Source organism: Trichomycterus rosablanca, chromosome 4 (assembly GCF_030014385.1).
Source record: "Trichomycterus rosablanca isolate fTriRos1 chromosome 4, fTriRos1.hap1, whole genome shotgun sequence".
NCBI lineage: Eukaryota > Metazoa > Chordata > Actinopteri > Siluriformes > Trichomycteridae > Trichomycterus > Trichomycterus rosablanca.
In genome coordinates, this window is record NC_085991.1 from 24554591 (window position 1) to 24581887 (window position 27297).

At 38.7% G+C, this 27297-nt stretch overlaps 1 protein-coding gene across 20 annotated transcripts in view; it reads left to right on the forward strand.

Annotated features, from left to right (window-relative positions):
• ank2b (ankyrin 2b, neuronal) overlaps positions 1-27297 on the forward strand; it is a 206401-nt gene that overhangs the window by 50543 nt on the left and 128561 nt on the right. For 18 of the 20 annotated variants that reach the window (XM_062994034.1, XM_062994049.1, XM_062994048.1 and 15 more), the window contains exon 1: positions 26813-27270. The exons of the other annotated variants lie outside the window; for them this stretch is intronic. In XM_062994034.1, coding sequence (XP_062850104.1) covers positions 27139-27270 — 132 coding nt within the window. In that variant the 5' untranslated portion in view covers positions 26813-27138. Of the gene's footprint in view, positions 1-26812; positions 27271-27297 lie in introns of those variants that run through there. 20 annotated transcript variants of the gene reach the window in all.

Genomic DNA, 27297 nt, shown 5'->3' on the forward strand with positions numbered 1-27297 from the left:
AGCCTGAGGAAATGTGAAATCCTCTGTGTGCATCCAGGCTTTAAGTGCAGAGCTATATTTGGAAGTTTGGGATTTTACCACTCTGCACTTCATCTGAATCAAATTGGTCTTGCAAACATATTTATAATATCTTACCATCTGGTTTATTTGCACATTGGTCACAGTAGTGGGATGTGCCATATGGTAACAGTAATGTGTTCTCGCAGGACCTTTACTTAAATATAACAAGTCTGGAGAAATCCATCCATCCATCCATAATTTCTCAATAGAATTAAGTCAGATAATATGCCAGGTTTAGAAAACAGTTTTGATTTATATCCTCCAGATTTTTTTGGCCATTAATATGTTTCATTACTTTATTAATGGTTTTAATGATGTTTCTTTCTTTATCTTGAGGTGTATTAATAACAGAAAGAACAGTGGTTGAACACTTGTTTTCCTTCTTCTGAAAGGACTTTACAATCTGATCTGGTGACTGGCATAATACCCTGCAAAGAGCCGGCACTCTGTCATTGATCCATTCTTCATGACACGAAATCCAATAATAGGCTATCTAGCATAATAAATAGCTTTAGCTTCATGTCTTAGATGTAGAAACAAGTGATTTCAGTATCTGACCCTTTGTATTCTTTACGATATATTTACCTGTCAAATCTGTGGTATTAGGTAACTGGAAAAACAGCATGGGTAGACCATCTCAATGCATGGTCAGATCTACTTTTTATTAACCAAACCATCGGACTGGCTAGCAAACCACTTTTAAAGAAACTCACAATGATAAGATTAAAACAAAATTGGTCTTGATTGATGGGTCTCTTTTGAATGAAAAAGTACTTTTGCATTGTGATTTACTAATTGGCCAATTAATTGCAGTTTTAATGTTGCAGTTTGGGTAAATACACTGAAGCTCATTTTTAACTTTGGTTTATAAGCATTGCTCTGCACACTTTACTTCATTTACTTCCTTCAGTTAGTTTATGTGTGGGATCTAATTTGCCCTGCAGATTGGAACTTTATTAGTCAATTTGTTCAACATGAAGATGTTTAAACCACAAACAACTGCCTCAAGGTAGTGCTTAAACCAGGACTATAAAGCTAGCTCTCAATAAGAAACAAGATTATTGGACAGACAGAATCAGAAGATATAAATCAGTATATAGTATCTGTGGAGCTTGCTGTATTATTGATATTATTACTCTCCACTAACTGTAACCAATCTACATTTTAATGAATGGTGGGATTAACAGTGGCTGCAAAGAATGATTAAAGAAATCAACTAGATCTCTTAAGTAACAATTATTGTCTAATTACCATTTATACCTACACTAGTGCAGAACCTTAGAAATAGTTTCATGCAAAATAATAATATAACAAACTATTTCAGAAAATGCACTGTATATACACCGATCAGCCATAACATTAAAACCACCTCCTTGTTCTACACTCACTGTCCATTTTATCAGCTCCACTTACCATATAGGAGCACTTTGTAGTTCTACAATTACTGACTGTAGTCCATCTATTTCTCTACATGTCTTTTTAGCCTGTTTTCACCATGGTCAGGACCACCACAGAGCAGGTATTATTTGGGTGGTGGATCATTCTCAGCCCTGCAGCGAGACTGATGTGGTGGTGGTGTGTTAGTGTGTGTTGTGCTGGTATGAGTGGATCAGACACAGCAGCGCTGCTGGAGTTTTTAAATATCGTGTCCACTCATTTAGCTGAAGTGTCAACACAATGTAAGGATCATTTAAGATAACTAGGGCTGTCAAACGATTAAAATTTTTAATCGCGATTAATCTCAGAATTTCATATAGTTAATCGCGATTAATCGCATTAAAAAAAAAATCTGTGTAAATGTTATAGAAAACAAGGATTTTTAAGTGAAATGTTACAATTAAAATGGTGAACACATTTTATGCTAAATGTACTGATGTTAAAAACTGCTGGGACAAGAGAAAACTGTAAGGGAGTTTTATTCACTCACATACTAGGCAGTAAATGTCAGATTGTAGGTTAGAATTTCTCCATCAGCAAACATTGTAGATCAGCGGTGCTTTAGGTGGGATAAGGCGTAGTTATTGTATCAGACTTGTCTGTGGTTGTATCGTGACGATGGTTTGATGGACGTTTCTACACGAAGTGAGTGTGTTTTGACCCTTTGGGGCTTCCATAGTTCATGAACTAACGTGCTCGACTCAGCTTTCCGGTATTCGGTACAGAAGAAGAAGTTAATTAAGTGTAATAAAGTGTTCTGCTCCCGACAACTTGTGAATATAGCGTGTATTTATTTCTTTATTATGCAAGTGCATCACTACCACGATCGGTTACATTATGTTAACAAACCGCAAATGAAAAACGGTGGCAAGTCCGACATTAAAACGTTTGTTCTACCAGTCAAGTGTCAACATGAACTAGAATTTGCGTTAATGGCACTAATTTTTTTAATCGCGTTAAATTGAGATTGCGTTAATGCGTTATTATCGCGTTAACTTCGACAGCCCTAAAGATAACAAATAATCAGAATAAAGTCAAGAATGGCAATGGACATGGCGGTGATGGTCAAATTGAAAGATATATGGAAAAACAAGTGAGTTAGCTCCATCACTAAGTCATGATCTGCCTAGTAACCACATATGAATGTAAAGCCTGGACACAGAAGAAATAGGAATTCAGAATGAAAGACACAATCCATGAAGACCAAGAATAAACTGGATTGACATCATGATGTGGATTGCATTATAAGGGGCAGTCCTCTACGGGCAATCCGAGACAGAGGGCATTGAAGAAAGCTGACCCATATGTGCAGTCAACCAAAACAATGCCAGCACACTGACATGATAAACAAACAAACATCAGTTTTTTTCTTAGTATTTAAGAGTTCTTTCTAACATTTTACTTTTAGATTGCTGCTACTTAATTTTTTTGTCTGACCAGAAATTATTAGGATTTGTTTATACAGTGGTACCTTGAAACTCAATGTCAATTGGTTCTGGGAGTGCCATTGAGTTTCAAGGTATTTTTTCCCATGAGGATGTATGGAAAACCTGTTAATGCGTTCCATGGTCCCGTGGAACTGCATAGATTTTAGGCTAATGTAGAATAATGGGGTTGTTTTTGACACTTATACACTAAAAATAACACAAGTATAATATAAAACACTGAAATACAATTGCAAAACAGTTTAAAATAAATCAAAAATACAATAAAACCTGAACTTTAGCTTTACTTCTTTATTGTTTTCTTATGATTTTTAATTAGTGGAGAGAACTTAGGAGCAGTAGTAATTAAGAGAGGTTTCGTGTTTCTATGTCGTTCTTTTAATACATTAAATTACATTATTTTTTTTAATGATAAGCGTTTTAGACTCTCTCGGAAAAGCTGATTCTTACAATTTGTCAGAACCCTGAGCTATAACACAAGTTTAAAAGTGAAACAGGTGAAAAATCCAGCTCAACACAGATACATGTGGAGCTTTCAAATTGAATGTGACGGTTATTCCACAAAATGAAGATTCGTCTCATGTTCGCATGACGTTTTACCGCGCCGCTCAAGCTTTTAAAGGGAGACGTTGAGTTTAAGGGTACAAATTTCTCGGCGAAGGGTGTTGAGTTTAAAAGATTTTGAGTTTAGGGGACAATGAGTTACTAGGTACCACTGTATAACTTAGTATATAGTAAAAACAAGTTACAACTAAATCATAATCACAATTATTTGTAAGACAATTTTAGCTAAAACTTTATAATCGTGAAAGGGGCAAGCTGTAGCCTAGTGGTTAAGGTACTGGACTAGTAATCAGAAGGTCACTGGTCAAGCCTCACAGCTGCCAGGTGGCTGCTGTTGGGCCCTTGAGCAAGGCCCTTAACCCTCAATTGCTCAGACTGTATACTGTAACTGTACTGTAAGTCGCTTTGGATAAAGGCGTCTGCTAAATGCCGAAAATGTAAATGTAAATTTGACATAGTTATTGGAGCATGTAAGTAAATAGAGATCTCAACATATGGTTGTTTTTCCATACAGTGCTCCAGACAGTGTTGCCAGGTCCTCTTGTAAAACAGACTTTAGTTTATTGCATTCTGCTGTAACTAAATTCTCCACTGTATTACAATTCTTTGCCACTCCCAATTCTAGCAAACATATATTTAATCACATATGGAAGACTGGAAAAACTAAACTTAGTTCTAAATTGATTGACTATTAAGTTCATAGGTGGAAAGCTTTTTGTTAATCATGTTTCATATTTCCTTGTCTAAGTTTGAATGACTTTAGTTCTTTTTACACATCATCACCTAAACCTACGTTTTCAATTTATGCCTTCCTTTTTGTTTTCTCTCTTTCCTTTTTTTCTTTTTTCTGGTTGTTTCCTTTAGATCTTTTTTTTTTAAACTATCTTTTCTTTTTTTCTTTATCTTTTCCTCTCCTATGCATCTAAGCCCACAAGCATTCATATATTAACTTGTTTCTACTGTACCGCAGTATAAGAGTTATTCCTTTGGAAACATATTATGGATGAGGCCAGTGTTTTCATAACAACATCTTTGCACAGTTAGAGATAATCTGGTTAGAGAGCCAATTCTGCAATTTGCCACCCCTGCGTTTCTGCACCAGGCTCTATTTTGTTTCAGCAATCCTTTTGATACAGTTTGTATTCTGCCTTAATCATCCATGCCACTACCAAATAACACAAGGATGTAGACTAATTCTGGGGGCTATAAATGGGTTTAGGAAGGTGTGATACCAATGTTTTATTTGAGATTAAATTCAGCAATGGATTGTGACATTTTGGATGTGTATTAGTGCCAGTGCTGCATGGCTCCAGGGCCCTGGCTTCTATCCTTGACTTTTTTACTGTCTGGTGTTTGGAAGGTTTTACTTGTGTCTTTGTTGCTTTTATCTGGGTACTCTATTTTCATTCCTTTCTATAAAAAATGTGCTGCTTTCTGTAAATTTCCTTATATGTTGATGGAATTGATATAATATTTGTGACCACCTTTTCTTTTTTTTGTTTTTCTAAAGAAACTCCTTTAATACATTTGCACACATAATTTGTGCAATATACTGTATATATATTTATAATTCAGTGACAAATACAATAAGCAAGCCTGGAATACTGTGTGGGTTCTGCACAGCACCATGGACCTAAGTAAAATCCTCAACACTAGCCTTTGCCTCTGAGAAGTTTGCCATGTATTCTCCATGTTTGCGTTTCCTTGTGTAAAAAATGTGTACACAAGGGACTAATTGCCTGATAGATTGGTGACATGCCCAGGGTATGTTCCTGCCTGACACCGGCTAATAAATTTTAAGACAAATAAATACATTTGAAGACAAATGATGTGTGAGTGGCTTTTCTACATTGACCCTAAGTTTAAATGCATGTGAATCAGTGAATGTGTGATTTGCTAAAACAACTGGTGACCTATCCACTGTATTCCTGCCTTGCACCCATGTTACCTAGTTAACCTTAACACCCCCCATGACACTGATCAGGATAATATGATTATGGAAAATAGATAAATTATGATGTCTTATAAAAACTGATATTTCCATAGGTGTATATGTAGCCCATCACTCCATCTTTCTCTTTTTTTAATTGTTGTTGTATGCCTTATTTGATGAGTGAATAGTTAATGATGCTATAACACATCATGTTGGTACAGACCAGGGCACATATGCTACAGAGCACACTGCATCTTACTGACAAAGGGATTGTCAGAAAAGTGCATTGCTGGCTAATTGTGATTAATGACATGGACTAGTCTTTTGTCCAAGATTCAAATAATCACAGAGATGTGACAGAAACAAATGTAATGCAGGGTTTGATCTTAATCAGATTAGTTATACAAGTGGATTGTTACAGCATTTAGAATTATGGTTAACAGAGTGATCTCCAGCACTGAAGAGTTTAACAGTGAAATACCAACCAACAATGGATTTTCACACTGGAATGGTGAATACTGCTATGCCGCATGTGTTCCTGCTCTACTTGTGGTGGCACCTCGTCTTACCTCTCCTACATTAGACAAGGCCAGTTATGCCAGTTGAATGCCTGACCAGGTCTGTAGCACCTCTGAGACTCGAACTGCTGCGCATCAAAATTTATTTGTACCAGACATTATTATTGTTTACTAACATAGGTTTTAAGGGTTTGGGGCTTTACACTGAGTAAACCAAATGTATTTTACTTGTTGTAACTACAACAAACAATTCAGATGCGGATCATTGAGTTAAACAACCTTGTAGTATTCACTTAAAAATGTTCGATTACTTAGACAATAGAATATAATAGAATGCCTTTATTTGTCATATATACAGTGTATCACAAAAGTGAGTACACCCCTCACATTTCTGCAAATATTTTATTATATCTTTTCATGGGACAACACTATAGAAATAAAACTTGGATATAACTTAGAGTAGTCAGTGTACAGCTTGTATAGCAGTGTAGATTTACTGTCTTCTGAAAATAACTCAACACACAGCCATTTATGTCTAAATGGCTGGCAACATAAGTGAGTACACCCCACAGTGAACATGTCCAAATTGTGCCCAAAGTGTCAATATTTTGTGTGACCACCATTATTATCCAGCACTGCCTTAACCCTCCTGGGCATGGAATTCACCAGAGCTGCACAGTTGCTACTGGAATCCTCTTCCACTCCTCCATGATGACATCACGGAGCTGGTGGATGTTAGACACCTTGAACTCCTCCACCTTCCACTTGAGGATGCGCCACAGGTGCTCAATTGGGTTTAGTCCATCACCTTTACCTTCAGCTTCCTTAGCAAGGCAGTTGTCATCTTGGAGGTTGTGTTTGGGGTCGTTATCCTGTTGGAAAACTGCCATGAGGCCCAGTTTTCGAAGGGAGGGGATCATGCTCTGTTTCAGAATGTCACAGTACATGTTAAAATTCATGTTTCCCTCAATGAACTGCAGCTCCCCAGTGCCAGCAACACTCATGCAGCCCAAGACCATGATGCTACCACCACCATGCTTGACTGTAGGCAAGATACAGTTGTCTTGGTACTTCTCAACAGGGCGCCGCCACACATGCTGGACACCATCTGAGCCAAACAAGTTTATCTTGGTCTCGTCAGACCACAGGGCATTCCAGTAATCCATGTTCTTGGACTGCTTGTCTTCAGCAAACTGTTTGTGGGCTTTCTTGTGCGTCAGCTTCCTTCTGGGATGACGACCATGCAGACCGAGTTGATGCAGTGTGCGGCGTATGGTCTGAGCACTGACAGGCTGACCTCCCACGTCTTCAACCTCTGCAGCAATGCTGGCAGCACTCATGTGTCTATTTTTTAAAGCCAACCTCTGGATATGACGCCGAACACGTGGACTCAACTTCTTTGGTCGACCCTGGCGAAGCCTGTTCCGAGTGGAACCTGTCCTGGAAAACCACTGTATGACCTTGGCCACCATGCTGTAGCTCAGTTTCAGGGTGTTAGCAATCTTCTTATAGCCCAGGCCATCTTTGTGGAGAGCAACAATTCTATTTCTCACATCCTCAGAGAGTTCTTTGCCATGAGGTGCCATGTTGAATATCCAGTGGCCAGTATGAGAGAATTGTACCCAAAACACCAAATTTAACAGCCCTGCTCCCCATTTACACCTGGGACCTTGACACATGACACCAGGGAGGGACAACGACACATTTGGGCACAATTTGGACATGTTCACTGTGGGGTGTACTCACTTATGTTGCCAGCTATTTAGACATTAATAGCTGTGTGTTGAGTTATTTTCAGAAGACAGTAAATCTACACTGCTATACAAGTTGTACACTGACTACTCTAAGTTATATCCAAGTTTCATGTCTATAGTGTTGTCCCATGAAAAGATATAATGAAATATTTGCAGAAATGTGAGGGGTGTACTCACTTTTGTGATACACTGTACATATACAGGTGTACAGTACAACAAAATTCTTGGTTTTTTTTTTGGAAGCTGGGGATAGAACGCAGGGTCAGTCATTGTACGGCGCCCCTGGAGCTGAGAAGGGCCCAACAGTGCCCTGACAGAGCCCAAATCTCTACCCACTAGGCTACCACCGTCCCTTGGTGGCTGGTCAAGAAAGGCAGATGCAGGGGCATTGCATTGTAAAGCTAGCCTGACTGTGGACAGTGTCACCAACAAACTTCCAATTCATGACAAGCCTGTTTTGGGTGGCTGGTTTATCTGAAAAACATTCCATGGTAATTGACAGGTTGGGTTTTTGCCCTGACCTTGGCAAATTTACTTTGCTCTTTGTCCTTTTCAATAATTGCATTTTCTTGGACAAAAATTCAGTCATTCAGTCACAAAAAATGTAGCAGACATTACTGAAATCTGACTGCACTGTAAGTGTATGTACTCTGTACTTGCATATGACTTCTTGTTGGTGATAAATATGATGTTTTTGTGTTTGTGATGAAGCGATAGTGAGAAAGTGCTTGTGGAAGTGAATTGCCTGGTCAGGAGGTTGCACTGAAACAAGATTTCTTTCAGCTGTGTGTGTGTCGGAGTGTATAATGCTTCATCTATGAGCTGTAGCTTGGCTTTTCTTCCTGGAAATGTCAGACAGCTAAAACATTGGCGACTCTCATTTCCAATCTAAGGTGCTTTGTTCAGATTTTTGCAGTGTCGTTTCAAATGCTGAGAGAAGTTCATGGTGAGAGCTTTCTTCTTTCTTACAAAGCTTTTCCATCTTGCACTGTTTCATTCAACCCTCATAATAAACCTTTTGTCTTGTCTAGTATGATTTAACTCCATATTTGCTGTAATCAAATTAGCTCAGAAAAGTTGCCATTCTAAACACTCTGACATTTCTGTGCCCTGTGTCTGTTTTGTACAGATTAGATGTGAACTGTGGAAAGGTTACTGTCAGCCTGGCTTTTCACTTGATTTTTAAAGCCGTTTGACCGTCAGCACACATAAATCATCCTACTTACCAATTGTGTGACTTCAGACATATCCGGTCATGTAAAAATGATGAATTACATTGTTATAAAATCACCCAAGTCACATAGCAACATAAAACATCTCCTTCATCTTAAAGTTCAGGAATGGAGTGAAGTGTGGTCCAATTTCTTTTAACAGCCTATAGTAGAGTACATGAAGTAGTGGATTGAAGTGAAGCATGTCAAATTACTATCTTCCTTCAAAACTGAAAATATGGAAATTACACACAGGCTAAATGAGCACTGCCACACTCCTCCGTTTTTGGAAGGCCCCAGGCCATCTTGAATAATGTGCCTGTCTGTAGCCCTAGCCGGCCGATGCATTATTCATTAAGGTTGAGGTGAACCGTGGGGTGCTTGTGTCTAACATCTAAGCCGGGAAATGGACTTTTGAGAAAATGTCACCATGTTGACTGCTGTTCCACGGATGTGTAAATATGTATGAAAACCTGGCTGATGCTAATTTGCAGGGATTAACAAGCTTGGGGTGAGACGACCACCCTCAGAACAGAGAGGGTTTGGGAGCACCTAATAAGATTTCGTATGAGGGTTTCTCTTCAGAAAAACTTCAATAAAAATACAAGAGGCTTTAAACAAGTGAGCTGTAGATTTGACCTTGGTCAGTGGCAAGAGGTGTTTCCTTATAAGCGACAGTTAATGTACTGTACATAAATTTCATATATTAATAATTGAAGGCACATAATGCTCAGTGTCCGTAATATAAATATCAGAATCATAGTTGTTTTATTACTAACATTGCATGTGTTTATATTTTGTACAACAACACATTTAAAAAAACTATATCTGTTACTGGATGTAACGAACTGGGCTAAGACGTGACGATAGGAGTTTCTAATGATTTAATAACAAGAGACAAGGTTACACAAGACAGGTTTAAACAAGACAACACACACACACACACATTAACTAAGCTAAATGCTAATCTAAATGCTAAATACAAGAACAAGAACCTAAACAATTCTAAATCCTAAGCTAAGCTAACTATACTAAAGCTAAAAATGAACAAGACTAATACAAGACATAAACAAGACTAAACAGTTGACTTCTGAGCATCAACAGACAAGAGCATGAGGTAACTAGTAGTGATGTCAACCTCGAAACTTGTATTCGAAACTGAATCGATTCATTTGAAGCTCAGTGTTTTGAAACATACAAAAATGAAAAAGTCACATGACTGTCCCGGAAAAGGTTTCATTACATCACGCTGTTTCAAAACTGATCAATTGTATTTGTCACTGTGTAATAAATATTGCATAGCCTGGTTGCACAAGTACTTCCCATTTTTATTGTATAATAAATAATGGTCAATGTCAAGGACACTCATTATATGACGATTATATAAACACACTTCTTTCAATGATCTATAATACAGATGTTACTGTTAGACCACTGATTGGACACTGATGGTGTTTCACAAGCTCGAATCTCTTTCAGAATCATGTGTTTCATTTGCTTCGATCTCTCAAAAGCCCCACTTATGCCATCACTACTAACTAGACAAGAGCATGAGCTAACTAACATACCAAACCAAACTAAACCAAAATCAAAATAGTCTCCAATTAATGATCCCAAGCTCCCTTCTTAAATGTCATGAGCTTATTACCTCAAACGAGGTGCAGCTGTGGCTAATTAGCAGGGGACCAATCACAGTGAGGGGGCATTGGCTTGCCCCTGAAAACAAACACTCCAAACATGTGCTCCTGGAGAGAGGGGCGTGGCACATCCACAAACTCCAGAAGCTTTGAGGCTTGATTCGTGACACAGTAACAGTTTTTTATTACAGTATATTCTGTATAAATGTGACTAGTCTGCTGCAGAAATATGAATACAGCAATCTAAATGATCAGTTATGTAAGGTAATGTCTATAATGTAGATTAACTTGTAATGCCATTACATGCATGTTCCTTGCAAGTGTATATAAATGTATGAAATGTCTTGTACGCAATCTTTCTCCTTGGTGTCAAACTTTAAATGCATGTGACTAGGTCTGAGTGTTCACTTTATTTTATGCTGTTTAATTTACCCCTTGCATCACTGGGCATTGGTCAAAGTGAGCTGTTAAAGTGCAATTAGGGTGAACACTAAACGAACACTAAATAGTACTTGCACTTACTTGTCAGTATGGCAACCAGCACAATTGCTTTTAAAAAGATCCTCCCCCTCACTGCTGTCGTTCCAAGCAGCCTAAAATAGCATGACGTTAGCTTCTATTGTCAGATTTATTAATGTGTAGCATGCAGATTATCTCCAGTTTGACATGATTAGCTGGATGGGTTCTAGGTGTCCCATTTAGTCCCATTTAGTGTCAGCACTTACTCCTGTTAGACACATGATGATGCGTTTATTGCCCATTTTATTTGCCTCAGTGCACCTGGCGAATTGTCTTGCTCATGAGATCTCTGTAAATGATTTAAGGAGTTTTGTATTTTGTATTTTTATATTGTATATTGTATTGTCCTGGATAAGGCACTACAACTTCTGCTTCAGGAGTACAGTTACATTATACACTGATCAGTCAAACCATTAAAACCACCTCCTTGTTTCTACACCCACTGTCCATTTTATCAGCTCCACTTACCATATAGAAGCACTTTGTAGTTCTACAATTACTGACTGTAGTCCATCTGTTTCTCTACATACTTTTTTAGCCCGCATTCACCCTGTTCTTTAATGGCCAGACACAGCAGTAGTTCTGGAGTTTTTAAATACAGTGTCCACTCACTGTCCACTACCGTCCTACCTAGTTGGTCCAACTTGTAGATGTAAAGTCAGAGACGATCGCTCATCTATTGCTGCTGTTTGAGTTGGTCATCTTTGAGACCTTCAGCGGTGGTCAGAGGAAGCTGTGGCTGGAAATTTTTGGTTGGTGGACTATTCTCAGTCCAGCAGTGACAGTGAGGTGTTTAAAAACCCCATCAGCGCTGCTGTGTCCTATCCACTCATACCAGCACAACACACACTAACACACCACCACCATGTCAGTGTCAATGCAGTGCTGAGAATGATCCACCACCTAAATAATACCTGCTCTGTAGTGGTCCTGGGGGAGTCCTGACCATTGAAGAACAGCAAAAAAGGGGATTAACAAAGCATGCAGAGAAGCAGATGGACTACAGTCAGTAATTGTAGAACTACAAAGTGCGTGTGAGTGTAGAAACAAGGAGGTGGTTTTAATGTTATGGCTGATCAGTGTATATTACAATTGAACATTGAAATGTATAGGGCCTTTGGTATGTTTTGACTGACTGATGTTATTTAGTTACTCTTCATGATTTTTCTTACTTAAAAACATAATGTTTACGATATGTTTGGTTGTACTGCATAGTATACAATGTTAAATCAACTCATTCCTATATTATTGATTTTATGCAAAGAAATATGTTTCTGCGTATGTGCAACAAAATTGTCTTTGTCGACATTAACATTGGGTCGGTGGGTTACACTCTGTAAATGCCTCCTCATTCATTATGTAACAGCTTTTATAATGACATTTAGAACATACCAATCCTTGATATTTCATGCATTTCAACATCTAATACAATAAGCTCACTGTAGACTGAAACGAATGAAATGCGCTGTACTGTACCAGCATGAATATGACAAATTCCATTTGACTTGTGTAAGTTTCAGCTTCCTCTGAAAGCATGTGTTCTCCGTCCAACTATTATTAACTGGTTAAGTCAGCCATATGTATTTAGCATCTTCATCTTTCAGTGCTTTTATATTGACCTGTGTCGGGATATGAGTGCCCCAAATGCTGCTTATGGTTTTGATTCTGGCTTTTGTTGAAATTTAATTTGAGCTTTTTCTTTCTTTTTTTATATATATATTTTGTTTAGGCATTTTCTCTCCTTTTTCTCCCGACTTTAAGCACGTCCAATTGCCCGATTGCGTCACGCTTCCTCTCCACTAATGCCGGCCCCGGCTCTGATTTGAGGAGAACGAAGCTAACCCATGCCCCCTCCTACACGTGGGCAGCAGCCGTATGCATCTTTTCACCTACACTCGACAAGATCAGCTCTGTGTACGGAGAAGCACACCCTGATCCGCACTATTTTCCCCGCCTCAACCATCAACCAGCCAGCAGAGATCATAGTTGCATCAGTTATGAGAGAGTCCCTATCCGGCTTAATGCCCCGCCCCAATATGAACAACAGCCCAATCGTTGTTCATGTGGCTGCTCAGCCCAGCTGAGCCGGGTTGAGCAGGCAGAGCTGAGACTCGATATGATGTATTCAAGATCCCAGCTCTGGTGTCAGCGTGTGTTTTTACTGCTGCGCCACCTGAGCGGCAGTTGGGGCTTTTTCAAGTAAAATTTTTAAAAGAGTTGATTTAAGAGGATGTCAGTTTTTTTCTAAAGCTTTCTGTTGTGACTAAAACAATATAGGAACATTTCTATTCTAATGAGTACAACATATGTTTATATACATATTTTTATTAGGATATATTATAAAAGAAGCAGTTCCTAAAACATGTTAATCAATTGATTACCTTCTTTGATTCTAAAAAAATAATATTATAATAATACTGTAGACAAAACAGGGGGCTGTAATGCAGCAAATCAGTTTTATTCTTTTGATTTTTCCAGATACCTTAGACTCCATAACATCCAATTGTTGCTCTTATTATTATTATTATTATTTGTGATTGCACATCTTTGAGCAAAGCATTGTTTGACCAAAAATATGATTTTTATTTTTTATTTCATTATCATCAATTGCCTTATCCTGGTCAGTGTTGAGGCAGGTCTGGTTTCACTGGGAAACAATGGACGCAAGGCAGGAGTACCCCAAACAGGGTGCCAGTCTCCTTCAGGCATAGCCATGTCCATGTAGACGCTCAGATAGCCAATGCCACCATTGAGGTTTGAACCTGGAACTCAGAGAGGTGGGTTTCAGAACAAATAGCAAATAATACAGCCTTAATCTCTAGGAGTTACTATTTGAGGACTTCAGTAATGGAGGCTTAAGACAATATTGACCCCCTTCAACAAGATTTAGCCCCTTTAACGACACACTCTGTGTGTGTGAAGAGTGTGTTGTGTCTGTGTGTATTATCTTCAGACTAAGTCCTGATTCTGGATCAGCTGAGACAACACTATTTATAGCAGCTTAATCCTTGATGCTTCTTTAAAAATTTGTGAGCATCTGTTTATGTGTGAATGCACGTATGTGTGTCTATGTGAGAAAGTGTGTGTGTGTGACAGGGAGAGAGTATGTGTGTGTTTGTGTGTGTATGTGTGTGTGGGATATCACAATGAGCTAATATGCTCCAGGCTAGTGCACAGTAATCTAGTGCACAGTAATCTAGTGCACGGGGGCCTTCCCGTTCTTTCTGTTGTTTTTTTTCTATGTGAGTATTGCTTGAAAAGCGGATGAGTGGACGGATGGTGACTCGAGCAAATGTCCAGGTAAGAACTGCCTGATCTTGTGCAAAATTTGTAGTAATTCTAAGAAGCAACAGTTACATCAGTGTTTGACTTTACACACATGAAGTTGCAGGACGAGCCATGGCTGCTAACCCTGCACATTTTAACTCTTTAAATGAGTTCACTTGAGCAATTCTTAGGAAATTCATTATATATTATTATACATTAGTGTGTATCATGTGCTTTTAATACTATACTATTTCTGCTATTACTACTTTCTAAAACACACAACCCCTAATATTATTTATATTACAGTTATGCTCAAAATGCCACCACAATATACCATTGTAAAAAATATAAATAAACATATTCCTTCACTAGCCTGCATAATGTCATAGTCCAACAGTTTTCTTATCAGTTGTTGATGGGACACTTATTATTGTAACACTGTACCACCAGGACATTACTTCAGCTTAGTCTTTGTAACAGCTCTGACTTGCATGAAAAGGTACCGTTAACGTCAATATGCTATTTGTGTCAGTAATTGTATAAAGTAGAAACAATCATTTTGGTGAAAATGGGCTATCATAGCTACATTACCTGAAAGGTTAGCTAGCCACACATTCATGCAGCAACCAACAATAGCCGCAGGCGTATCCAGCTAAGTCTGTTCATCATATTTGTTTTGAAACACACATGAATTCTAATTAAAGTGTCAGTCATTGTAGTGCTGCATGTGTAACGTAGCAGATAGTAGTAGCTTTAATGTATTGCATATTCATATAGTGTCCTGAGTAGCTGTACTTGCTAATGATAAATAACAATATTAGTGCTGATTAAAGTGCAAGTAGTTAGATTTTTACTATAGTCAGCTTTTATTCACAGTGAGTCACTATAAGCAAAAGGAAGGGTTACAGTGACATTCTTAATTTTAAATTTTCAGCATTTAGCAGACGCTTTTATCCAAAGCGACTTACACAATGAGCTGAACACGATGAGCAATTGAGGGTTAAGGGCCTTGCTCAGGGACCCAACAGTGGCAACTTGGTGGTGGCGGGGCTTGAACCGGCAACCTTCTGTTTACTAGTCCAGTACCTTAACCACTGAGCTATCACTGGCCTCCTAATTTTAGGAGAAGTAGTCAAATGATAGAAGTATACAGTAGTACCAGAGATGAATCAGTGTTTCTTAATATAGTAACTGCCTGTCAGATCAGATATGGTCAGTACTCCGTTCTTTAACATCATGGTAGGAAATTGTTTACTGATAATACTTCTTTCATGTTTACTCTGATACGTTCGGGGTAAAAAGAGAGATGCTGCACTTGGCTTCATGTAACAATGCATTTAAATATTTTAGAATGGATTATCCTAATCCTTTATTGTAGTCTACACCAAAGAGGCATAACATTATGACCACCTTCCTAATATTGTGTTGGTCCCCCTTAACTTCTTCAGCAATTTGAGCTACAGTAGCTCGTCTGTTGGATCAAACCACACTGGCCAGCCTTCGCTCCTCACGTGCATCAATGAGCCTTGGCCGCCCCGACCCTGTCGCCGGTTTACCACTGTTCCTTTCTTGAACCACTTTTGATAGATACTGACCACTGCAGAACGGGAACACCCCACAAGAGCTGCGGTTTTGGAGATGCTCCGACCCAGTCGTCTAGCCATCACAATTTGGTCCTTGTCAAACTCGCCCAAATCCTTACGTTTGCCCATTGTTCCTGCTTCTAACACATCAACTTTGAGGACAAAATGTTCACTTGCACTTTACTAACAGGTGCTGTGATAAAAAGAGATAATCAGTGTTATTCACTTCACCTGTCAGTGGTCATAATGTTATGCCTGATCGGTGTATATTTGTTCTGCATGTTAAGAACTGAGAAAATTAATTGCGTAAATGTTTCCTAATCAATTAGTATATTAATAAGTAAAATTATTGTAACACTCAAATCATGGCAAATAGTTAATGAAAATAGTGGGACAGTTAGTAGTTTAGGTGCCTTAGTCACTGTCTGTGAGGAGTTGGACATGTTCTCTCAGCATTCACATTGGTTTCCTCTAGTTACTCTGGTTTCTTTCCCTCTTTTTTTCCCTCTGTGTACTCAGGTGATGCTGGAACAACTGCTGGGCCTTGATCAGAATAAAACAGTTAAGCTCTATGATCTAGTACTGCAATAGAATTGCAGAAAGTCAGTTCTAAGGGTCAGGGAATTATCCACAGATAATTAATCTTTCATCAAATTCTTACCAATATTGTAATTTTAAGGATATACCATGCCATTTTAGGCATACCCTGGTCATCCTCACACCCTGGCCATTACTTCATTCAACCCCTCCCCTCCGGCAGGCGCTATAGATCCATCCACATTAAAACCACCAGATTCAAGAGCAGTTTCTTCCCACAGGCCATCTCCCTCCTAAATAAATAAATGACTGATAATACAGACCTAAGCGTAACAGTATTCATCTGCTGCCAATTGACTACACTGTAGTACTTATCCTACATGTTGTGCACTTTACTGTTTTGTAAATATTTCACATGCTGCTAAATGACATATCTGTATATTGCCTGTATATAATCTTATAGTTTGTATAATTTTGTGTTTTTGTGTTTAATGTTTAATGTATACATTGCCTGTACACTGTATTATTACTAGAGAGATACCATCAGCCGGAAACAAATTCTTTGTGTGTACCCACATACTTGGCCAATAAATCTGATTCTGATTCTGATAATATCAGAACAGCAGGGTGACATACGCTGTATGACCATTCCCCTCTTGAGTCTTTAGCAGTCTCCTCTTTACTGGATTTTTTTTCTCAGTTTTATTTATTAGCTTCTTCACACAATACAAAAAGAATGATTCAGTTTACATATAACAGTAATTTAAAATGTATTGTACAATAAGATGGGAACAGCTAAGCATAAATATAGGTATGCAATGTGACTACGTTTTACTGAGATACACACAGAACAACAGTTAAAAAAAAGCCTGTTTCATATGAGTGCCACACCTGTATATTACCACAGACACTGATAGTTAAAAAAGAAGCAAATGACTACATCTAGAATCTGTCTAATGTGGGTAGAAGCTAGCCAAAAACAGATGATTACGAAGTCACTCAACTAAAGGACTACAGGTGCTCCACATATCTAAGAAAGGGCTCCCAAGTGCTCCTAAATCGAGAGAGAGAGAGCCTCTCACTGTGCTTTCGATTTTTTCCAATTTAACTAAATGAAAAATCTCCCTAATCCACAAAGAAAACGGGGATGAGCTTGGCCACTTCCACCACAACAGGATCAGTCGCCTAGCCAAAAGAGTTGTAAAGGCAACCAAATCGGCCTCACATTTATATAACTGTAAAGAGGGAGAAGGGATTCCAGAGCTGTAAGAGCAGATGGTTCAAAAGGAATTCCAATGTTCCTGGAGAATGTGTTAAAAATGTCCAAATGTTCAAAATGTGTATAAATCAGGCTGGCGCCTGTTTGCATCTGTCACAAGTAGGGTCAATATTACTATCAACTTTGGATTGTCTAACCTTAGTTATGTGAGCACGATGGAGAATTTTACATTGAATCAACCCGAGTATTGCACAAATTCTTTTCTGGAAATTTGTGCCCGTTTGGTCAATAGAGTATTTGTAAGGTCATACACTGATGTTGGATGAGAAACCTGGCTAGAAATCAACTTTCCAATTCATCTCAAAGGTGTTCAGTGTAGTTGAGGTCAGGGCCACTGAAGTTGCTTAGCAGCAAACTCATAAAACCACGTCTTTATGGACCTTGCTTTGTGCACCAGGGGCACAGTCATGCAGGAACAGGTAAGAACCTTTTCCAAATTGTTGCCACAAAGTTTGAACTTGATAACTGTAAGGGGTGTCAACATAAATTTTATGTTTCTAAAATTGGAGTTTCAGTACCAACATTTTTGTCAACAACTGTCCTGATCACCATTGTTGGTGAATCCACTTTTCCTAATGTTTACCACACTAAACACCATGTAAAGGCTATGCAGAAGCATAATCTGCTGACGCAAACTGTATCTGGTGTTTTTTTTTTCTTACTCCAGGTTTTTACTGCAGTAACTGTAAGCAGCTGATCATATTTGTAGCTTTATGATTAATGTTCTTCTTCAGCAGTGTAGAATTTTGAGCTGATGAGCCTCTTTTCAGGCGAACTGTGCTATCCCTGTCCAAGTGTGCCATTGGACTGAAATCTTTATTTAAACAGCAGCCAAAAAGAAAGGCACTAGTGGGCAGGTCCTAACAGAGCCTCTAGATCCTCTAATCTCTCTAATCCCTATTAAATTCGAGTCCCTTAGTGGTAGCTACCAAGTAGCCAGTAGTTATTTTATGGGAAAAGAAGGTCATTTATTTTATGGAAGAGATCAATAGTGGTATTCATTTTGCAATTATGTATAATTTTGGTATTAAACATTCAAAAAAGAGACCTTAAATTTTGGATACATTCAAAGAGCAGTCCCAGTATAACACTGTACTTGAAAAGAAAATCCTTAATCAGCATGTTTTAAATCTTATTAATTCTGTAACAAAAACACTGAGCACACAGTCCATCACTGCTCTACAACTATATATAAATATCAATTAGATTATCAAGAAATGAAAAAAATAAATTTAGAACATTGGCAACCGCAGGTCATAGTAAATTGGAGTTTAGACCCTAAATCAAGTATCTTCTTACTGTGAGACATACAGAGCAGAGATGGGCACTGACAGGCTTAGAGCCCACAGTCTAGCTGTCAGAAAGGGCAGATTCAGAAACACCTGGCGAGGTGAGGTTGAGATGTAAAAATGAAAAAAAAAAGAAATTGTTTACATCTCAATTTGAAACTCATATACCCAATTTAAAAGACTTGTCACCAGAGGTAAAACTACCAATCTTTCTTGGGATGGACACTGCCTGAGAGACAGTGGGTAACCACCCCCACCTTATCTTATCTAGATCCCTTCCACCTCATATACTTTTCTACAGTCTCACCACAAATATTCCACTTTTTAAACTGTTTTATTGTTTTACCTCATTGTTGTTTTATTATTTGTTATTGATTCAAATTATTTTCCCCATACAATCTATAGGTGTGAATCTGAGTTGTTGTGTTGTTAAGAGCTGTCAGGTCATTGACTTGTGCCAAGGGAATCCCAGCCAGGTGGAAATTCTCTGAAGGCTGCTCGTCTCCTTTGGGAATGACACAGCTTTGTTTCCATAGGGACTCAAAGCTGGCAACAGCCAAGAATGAAGCTGTTCTTAAAATAGCTTGAGCTGTGATACCGTCATCTTGCTGATCTGAACTTACGGATCTGGATTTACTAAACTGTCTTTAATCTTTTAGATAATTATGAACTATGAAACTTTTTTGATATTATTCTATACGACTAAAATTGTGTATAATAAGAAATTGTTCAAAAATAATCTAGTCTTACAATACACTGACAGTATACAGTGTACAATACATAAGGTACATAAGGTAAAATCATTCTTTTTTTAAAATTATTCTTATTTTTTGATCTCTTCCTGGCATGGCCATGATTTAATAAAGAATAACTCTCATTAATCATTTCATACTCAGTAACTGAATTATTCTGAATGGGGTTACAGTAGGGGTCACAGCCTGAACCAGTACTTCTGTACTATATGTCTCCAGTCTATCACTGGGCATTTTATATGTACTTACACTTTCACTGTTACTCACACTTTTTTTTAGTATTCCAGCATGTTCTTAATTTGTCTCTGTGGGTTTCCTTTTGGTTTCCTCCTATCTCACTAAACATGCAAATAATGGACTGGCCCCTGTAAATTGCCCTTTGTTGTCAGTGTGTGATAGCCTGCAATGAATTGGCACCCTGGTCGTTGTGTCTCATGCCCAGAGCTTCCATTTGGTGCTGGACCCACCATGATAAATTATTGCAGATGAATAAATGAGTAAATTAAAAAAAATCTAAATATTTTTAAAGCAGTCACAAAGAAACAGCCAAACGAACAACCACCTAGAAATTAGTTTTAATGCAAATAAATGATTTAAGACATTTTGAAAATACAGTTGAGTCAAAGTCAGCAGTTCACATAGACATACACAAGACGTGTATGTTAAGGTAGTCAATAAGGATAAGGTAAGGATTTCAATAATTTTGACAGATGTGCTATGATTTAGAACTTCTGGATGTGGCAGTGTCCGCTGTCCACCAAGTGCAATGGAAAAAGCAAACACTGGCTTTTGAGATGAGTTTTGTGTAAGATAAGATTTGGTTATTTAGATAAAATGATCTAATGCGTTTCTATAAAATGTGTCTCTAATGTATCTAATGTATCTAATGTGTTCGTATTTTAAAATGGCTATCAGATAAAATGTGAAGAATGTGTATAAAATGTAAATATCCTCGATGTAAACTGTGCCAGAAGACCAAGCAATTCGGTCTACTAACTTTGCCAGAAAGAGTGGACAGAGATCCAATTTGATGTGTCAAAAGCTTGTGAATAGCTATCAGAAGTGCCTGATGGAAATGCAAAAGGCTTAGGGACATTTAACCAAATAATAATAATAATTATTATTATTATTATTATTTTTTTTTCATTTTTAATATAATTGTGCCTATATGAACATCTCACATTCTAAAATACATATAATTTTCTGGTGTTCTGCTTTGTAATTTGCATGTAATGTTCTTCAATATTTAAGTACTGAAAAAGAAGTGCTAATGTTTGATGCTGTAGAAACAAGCTGTGCTGGTTAAAGGTCAGGCAGGATGAAAGACTCATGGATGTGGATTGCTGTGTGCACTGGTCTCATGTAACAAACACACATACACTCACACACACACACACACACTTACATTATTTAGTATATTTGCAGCTTTAAAACGTTGTGTTCTGGAATTTGTGTGTAATTCTTTATAATGGGTCACCTCTAAAGTAGATCACATTTCTAGATCACATTTCTCACATTCCTGCTACACATAATACAGCAAACCTTCCTCGGATGTGGTTTTGTACACATAATTTATGATAGAGGTCTGTAACTGACTATTGGTCCTCTTGCCACATATGGTTGTTACACTTTAAGCTTTAACTTCATATTATAGGTTGGAGATTATTAGATCATGGGGAAATCATTGCAGTTACAGTTGTAGGATGTAGGGCTGAGGGTACTTACTCTTAGTACACATGTTGAATATAGCAGATACAGGTAGCTTAAAGATTTAAGTGACTTTGATAATGGCCAAATTGTTATGGGTAGATGAGTGGATTTAAGTGCCTCAGAAATAGCATGGGGTGCTTAAAGGCAGCCCTGATGAGTCCCCACTGACAGTGGTCTGAAGAAGAAGAAGCCAATAACCCACAGTTCTTTAGTCTTAGGCATGTACTCTGCCCAGACAGCTGACTGTTATTAAAGTTAATTGCCATGACCCTAGTCAGACCATATAAAACTTAGCCACCGTGCCGCCCCTAGACAATATTTAAATATATATTTATAGTCTGATTGACTGGGGTTGTGTCTTTTAACTTTAATAATAGTGATTTGTCTGGATAGACTACATACCTGTAGCAAGTCTGAAGCTAAAGAGGTGGATATTGGTTTTCCATCAGCAGATCTGAAGCCTCTGCAATGCCAAATTTTGCCAAAATCATGCGCCACACCAAAGCCTTAATCATTAAACAGATGCCATGCCCTGTACTACAAAATCAAATGTTCCTTTGCTATGGTTGCCTGATCCTCAGAGATGTACAAATAACATGACAAGTCATACCTGGGTAGACTCAAAGCCGGGGCCAAACACAGGGCAGTGTATAGAAGGTATAGACAGAGGTACAGAGGTATAGAAAGGACCTTATGTTGTCATTCCATGTGGAGGTGCTGTAACCATTAGTGACAACAGACAGAAGATCTTGTTGTGGTGAGAACCGTTAGGTATTCACTGTTTGCAACAGTTGACCAGCACCAGGACAAGGTGGTCAGCAGAGATTTAGAAGTATTTCTGCTTAATGCTACAGATGTGAATAATTACAATTAAAAATTTTTAAAATGTAAGATTTTAGGGGTAGTGGTAGCTCAGAGGTGTGTGGCTGGAGTACTCCAGTAAGGGGAGCCTATGGGTCTTATTCTTCACATGTACATGGGGTTTACCTTCAGGGTTTTTGTATTGTTTAAAAAGAAGCAGATGGTAGACAGACGTCTGCCTAGGTGTGACTGAGTATGTACGTAAATGGTACCTTGTGATGAAGTGATGCCCGGTCCTGGGTGTATTCCTGACTTGCACCTATTGTTTACGGTTGGCCCACCACGACCTTGAGCAGGATAAAGCAGTTAGTGAAAATTTAAAATGATTTCCAACTGGTATGCACAGGGTTGTTTTGTTAACTTAATTTGTTATGTGTGGTATAGGCAAGTATCCAGCAGATGGCACCATATAACAAAGTTAGTTGTGTGCTGAAGCTTACTGCCAGGATTTGTTACCCCGGAATCAGAGTGTGTTGTTATTTGCTGTTTGGAGCATCTGCTCATCTGACAATCATGATTTTAAACTTTACTGATTAAGAATTAGGCTGGATAGCATAGAACTGAGAAAAAAAATGTCTGTTTCCTCTGAGATGTAGACAGTTTGCTCGTAAAAAAAGCATGTTTCCTACATGCACTGTGGGTGATGTACAGTAGTTATCTCTGGTTAGACTCCCTTGCTATTTGGAGCCAGTGTTGTAAGATTTCAGTGTTTTTATTTATATTGTGTGTATACACGGATCGAGTTTTTAGGACCCACTGTTCTGAAAGATGAGGTACAGTTCTAACAAAAGCACATCATAATTATTGGCACCTTTGCATTGTTTACTTTAGCCACTTGGACTTTATGGGCAAAAATATTTAAACACCTACACATTACACCTACGACATCCCGTTCTTAATCCATAGGTATTAAGTGATTCGTCACACCACGGAACATGTTTTTACTGCTCCAGAGTCCAGTGGTGGTGTGTTTTACACCACTTTATCTAAAGCTTGGCATTGTGCTTGTTATGAAAGGCTTTCATGCAGCTGCTTGGCCATGAAACCCATGCAATGAAGTTCCAGGCACAGTTTTTGTGCTGATGTTAATGTCAGAGGACTTACTTGGTATGCCACTTTGTGACAGAGTTGCTGTGGTTCCTAAATGTTTCCACTTTCCAATAATACCAATCACAGTTAATTGTGGACAATCTGTGAGGGAATACATTTCATGAACTGACTTGTTGCAACTGTGGCATCCTACTACAATACCATGCTTGAATTCAGAAGGCTCTTTAAAATGATCCATTCTTTCACAAATGTTTGTAAAGGTGGACTGCATGACTAGGTGCTTTATTTTACACACCTGTGGCAATGGGACTAAACAAAACACCTAAATTAATCGATTAAGAGGCATGTCCTAATACTTTTGTCCATATAGTGTATGATTGTGGTTAAATAAAAAAGTAAGATTTTCATGATAAGCTTTCCATATAGCATATAGGTGGTGTCTAATTGTAGATTTAAAGACATCCTGATTTCCTGAAAAGTTGGGACAGTTTATAAAATGCAACAAAAACTAAAAACTGTAATTTGTTAACTTGTGTGAATTTTTATTTAACACTAGATTATATAAGGTTATACTGGTAACATTATCCTGGTAGGTTCTACAATTAGCAGTTTTAACTGGTAACAGATGAGGTCATCAAGATTGAGTATAATAGGAGAATCCACCAAAGGGTTAGTCATTGCACTTATATAACATCTCTCTCTCTCTCTCTCTCTCTCTCTCTCTCTCTCTCTCTCACACACACACACACACACACGCACACACGCACACACAGTGTTAAGTTAACTTTTATGTGGGATCTAAAGCCAGGTGCAGCTGGGACCTCTGCACTGAAAATGCATTATGTATTATACACATACAGTACACTTGCTAACATATTTTACTTCACAGTAAATCCTCAGTGTTCACATTTTGTAGCATTATAATCTGGAGTAAAAGCAAATTTCATTGGGGTTTTTGTCAATAATTTTTAAAACAGCTTTAAAAAATGATCTATAAATACAATATCTTAAAGAAGTAGCAAGTGTAATTGCAACATTAAACATTAAATATATGTTTAACTGTGTTTATAGCTTTTGGGGTAGATTTATAGTTTTGCTCTTGAATGCTGTGATCTTGTCTATTTTTTGTTAAATGCAGGCTGAAGAGGACCATTGGTATGTCTCAGCTTTTTAATTAGATTGAGGTCTAATTAGGTGGTCATTGGACAGGTTACCCATATTCAACTCATCTTTGCTTTAAGGTGAAAGATTGCTTCAGTCTCTGGTCTCTTTCTTTAAAATTGCCCTGGAATTGAGACAAGTTTTCCAGTTCCTTTAGATTAAAAGCATCACTAAAACACAATGTCTCCACCACCATGCTTTGTGATGAGGGCATGGTAGTTCAGCGGTTAGGGTAGTGGACTATTAATTAAAGGATTGCTGCTTCAGCTTATTTAGATGTGCCATTTAGATGTGCCTGCTCCCTTGACAAACACGTCTCTATGGCTACTTAGTTTTGCTAGGCAATGTTGAATCCATTTATGAATGATGGACACTTTAATACACACATCTACACAATCAACAATTTATGTAATTAATAAATACAAGATCTTTCTTTACATTGTGTTGTGTGTTGGCCCCTTCATCTTGGTCAGCCTTTTTTAAAACACTGGGTACAAAAACAATGTGTGACATTTTATCACAGGGAATCACACAGTCACTCATTTACTTATTCACACATGGATAATTTAGGGATAAATAGTCCACCTTTTGATAAATTGTTGACTAGTGGAAGAAATATTGTGCTACATACACCGATCAGGCATAAGGTGAAGCTGAAGGTGTGCTGTAGTATCTGGCACCATGATGTCAGCAGCAGATCCTTTAAAACCTGTAAGTTGTGAGGTGGGGCCTCCATTTATTGGACTTGTTTGTCCAGCACATCCCACAGATGCTCGATTGGATTGAGATTTGGGGAATTTGGAGGCCAAGTCAACACCTCAAACTCATTGTTGTGCTCCTCAAATCATTCCTGAACCATTTTTGCTTTGTGGCAGGGGGTATTGTCCTACTGAAAGAGGCCACAGCCATCAGGGAATACCGTTTCCATGAAAGGGTGTACATGGTCTGCAACAATGCTTAGGTAGGTGGTACGTGTCAAAGTAACATCCACATGGATGGCAGGACCTGAGGTTTCCCAGCAGAACATTGCCCAAAGCATCACACTGCCTCCCCCGGCTTGCCTTCTTCCTATAGTGCACCCTGGTGCCATGTGTTCCCCAGGTAAGCGACACACACGCACTCGGCCATCCACGTGATGTAAAAAAAAACGTGATTCATCAGACCAGGCCACCTTCTTCCATTGCTCCGCGGTCCAGTTCCTTTCAACAGTGGACAGGGGTCAGCATAGACACCCAGACTGGTCTGCAGCTATGCAGCCCCATACGCAAGAAACTGTGACACCTTTCTATCAGAACCAGCATTAACTTCTTCAGCAATTTGAGCTACAGTAGCTCGTCTGTTGGATCGGACCACACGGGCCAGCCTTCACTCCCCATGTGCATCAGTGAGCCTTGGCCGCGAATGACCCTGTTGCTGGTTTACCACTGTTCCTTCCTTGGACCACTTTTGATAGATACTGACCCTACAAGAGCTGCAGTTTTGAAGATGCTCTTACCCAGTCACGCCACGATGCTGTGATGAAGAGATAATCAGTGTTATTCACTTAACCTGTCAGTGGTCATAATGTTATGCCTGGTCGATGTACATATACAAAACATTATAGATAAACAGTCAACTTGCCATCTGACATGCCATCAAACAAGAATTCTGCAACATCTTCAAAATAACATGACCATTTTGAATTTGTTATCTAAATAAAATGATTTAGCTTTTTTTCCAGGATATTTTGTGCATCTATTCATTATTTACTGATTAATGAAATATAAACAAAATTGTGAAAAGGACAACTGGTGTATTAAAAAATCCAGATGTCATCTTTTATGTTTGTGCTAGCTGGTACATCACAAATAGCATTTTTTCTCTGTGCAAGCAGACTGCACCATTCTGTTCCTGTGAGGGGTGGAAATAGAAAACAGGGGTGGTGGGGGTTGAGAGGAGAGGAGGAATGACGAGTCCTTTAATTTTTCATCATCCCCTCTGTTTTAACGCATGGCTGCACCTATTTGCCCCCCTTGGGGACAGTACGCGAGTACAGTGTGGACGCGGAAAATCGGATTGGTTTACATTTTATGTTTTTGTGAGGGAGGGGGTTGGTCCTTTTTCCTTTTATCTGGTTTACTAAGCTCCATACCCTCCTTTACGTCACACACCGTCACCTATGTTTGATGGTGTTACCCAGAGAGAGAAGGCTGATCTGGACTCGACCAGTCAGAGAGCTGTTGTGGGAGGACTACAGCTTCAGTCTCACTTTCTTGCTGTCTCTGTTTTTCTCTGGTTTAGTTCTGATCATCCCACACACCTCACTTGTCATACTGTTACTCTGTCGTAGAGATTTAGTCACCTACTGTAAATTATGCTACCGGAGAAAGCCGGCTGATCTGGACTGCTCAGAGATTTGTCCGTCCTCTCTGTCTTTGGCTAGCTCTCTGCCGTTTTGCAGAGGGAGCAGGTGGTCCTTCTCTGCCCTTGAGCAAAGAGGGCACCTGCCGTTGGATTTATAGCCTGGACTCCTCTGCTGAAATCTTGTCTTTGTCTTCATTACGTAATTAATTTTGAAAGCTTGGATCTGTCATGGCTCATGCGGCATCACATCTCAAAAAGGCCCGGGTGGAGATAGAGCAGCAGCAGCTCGATACAAAGGCTTTGGAGAAAGCGCGTGAGCGGAGGAGGCGCTCACGAGAGCGGGCTGAGCGTAAACGGAAGGTATGAGATGCGCCGAGACGACTTTTT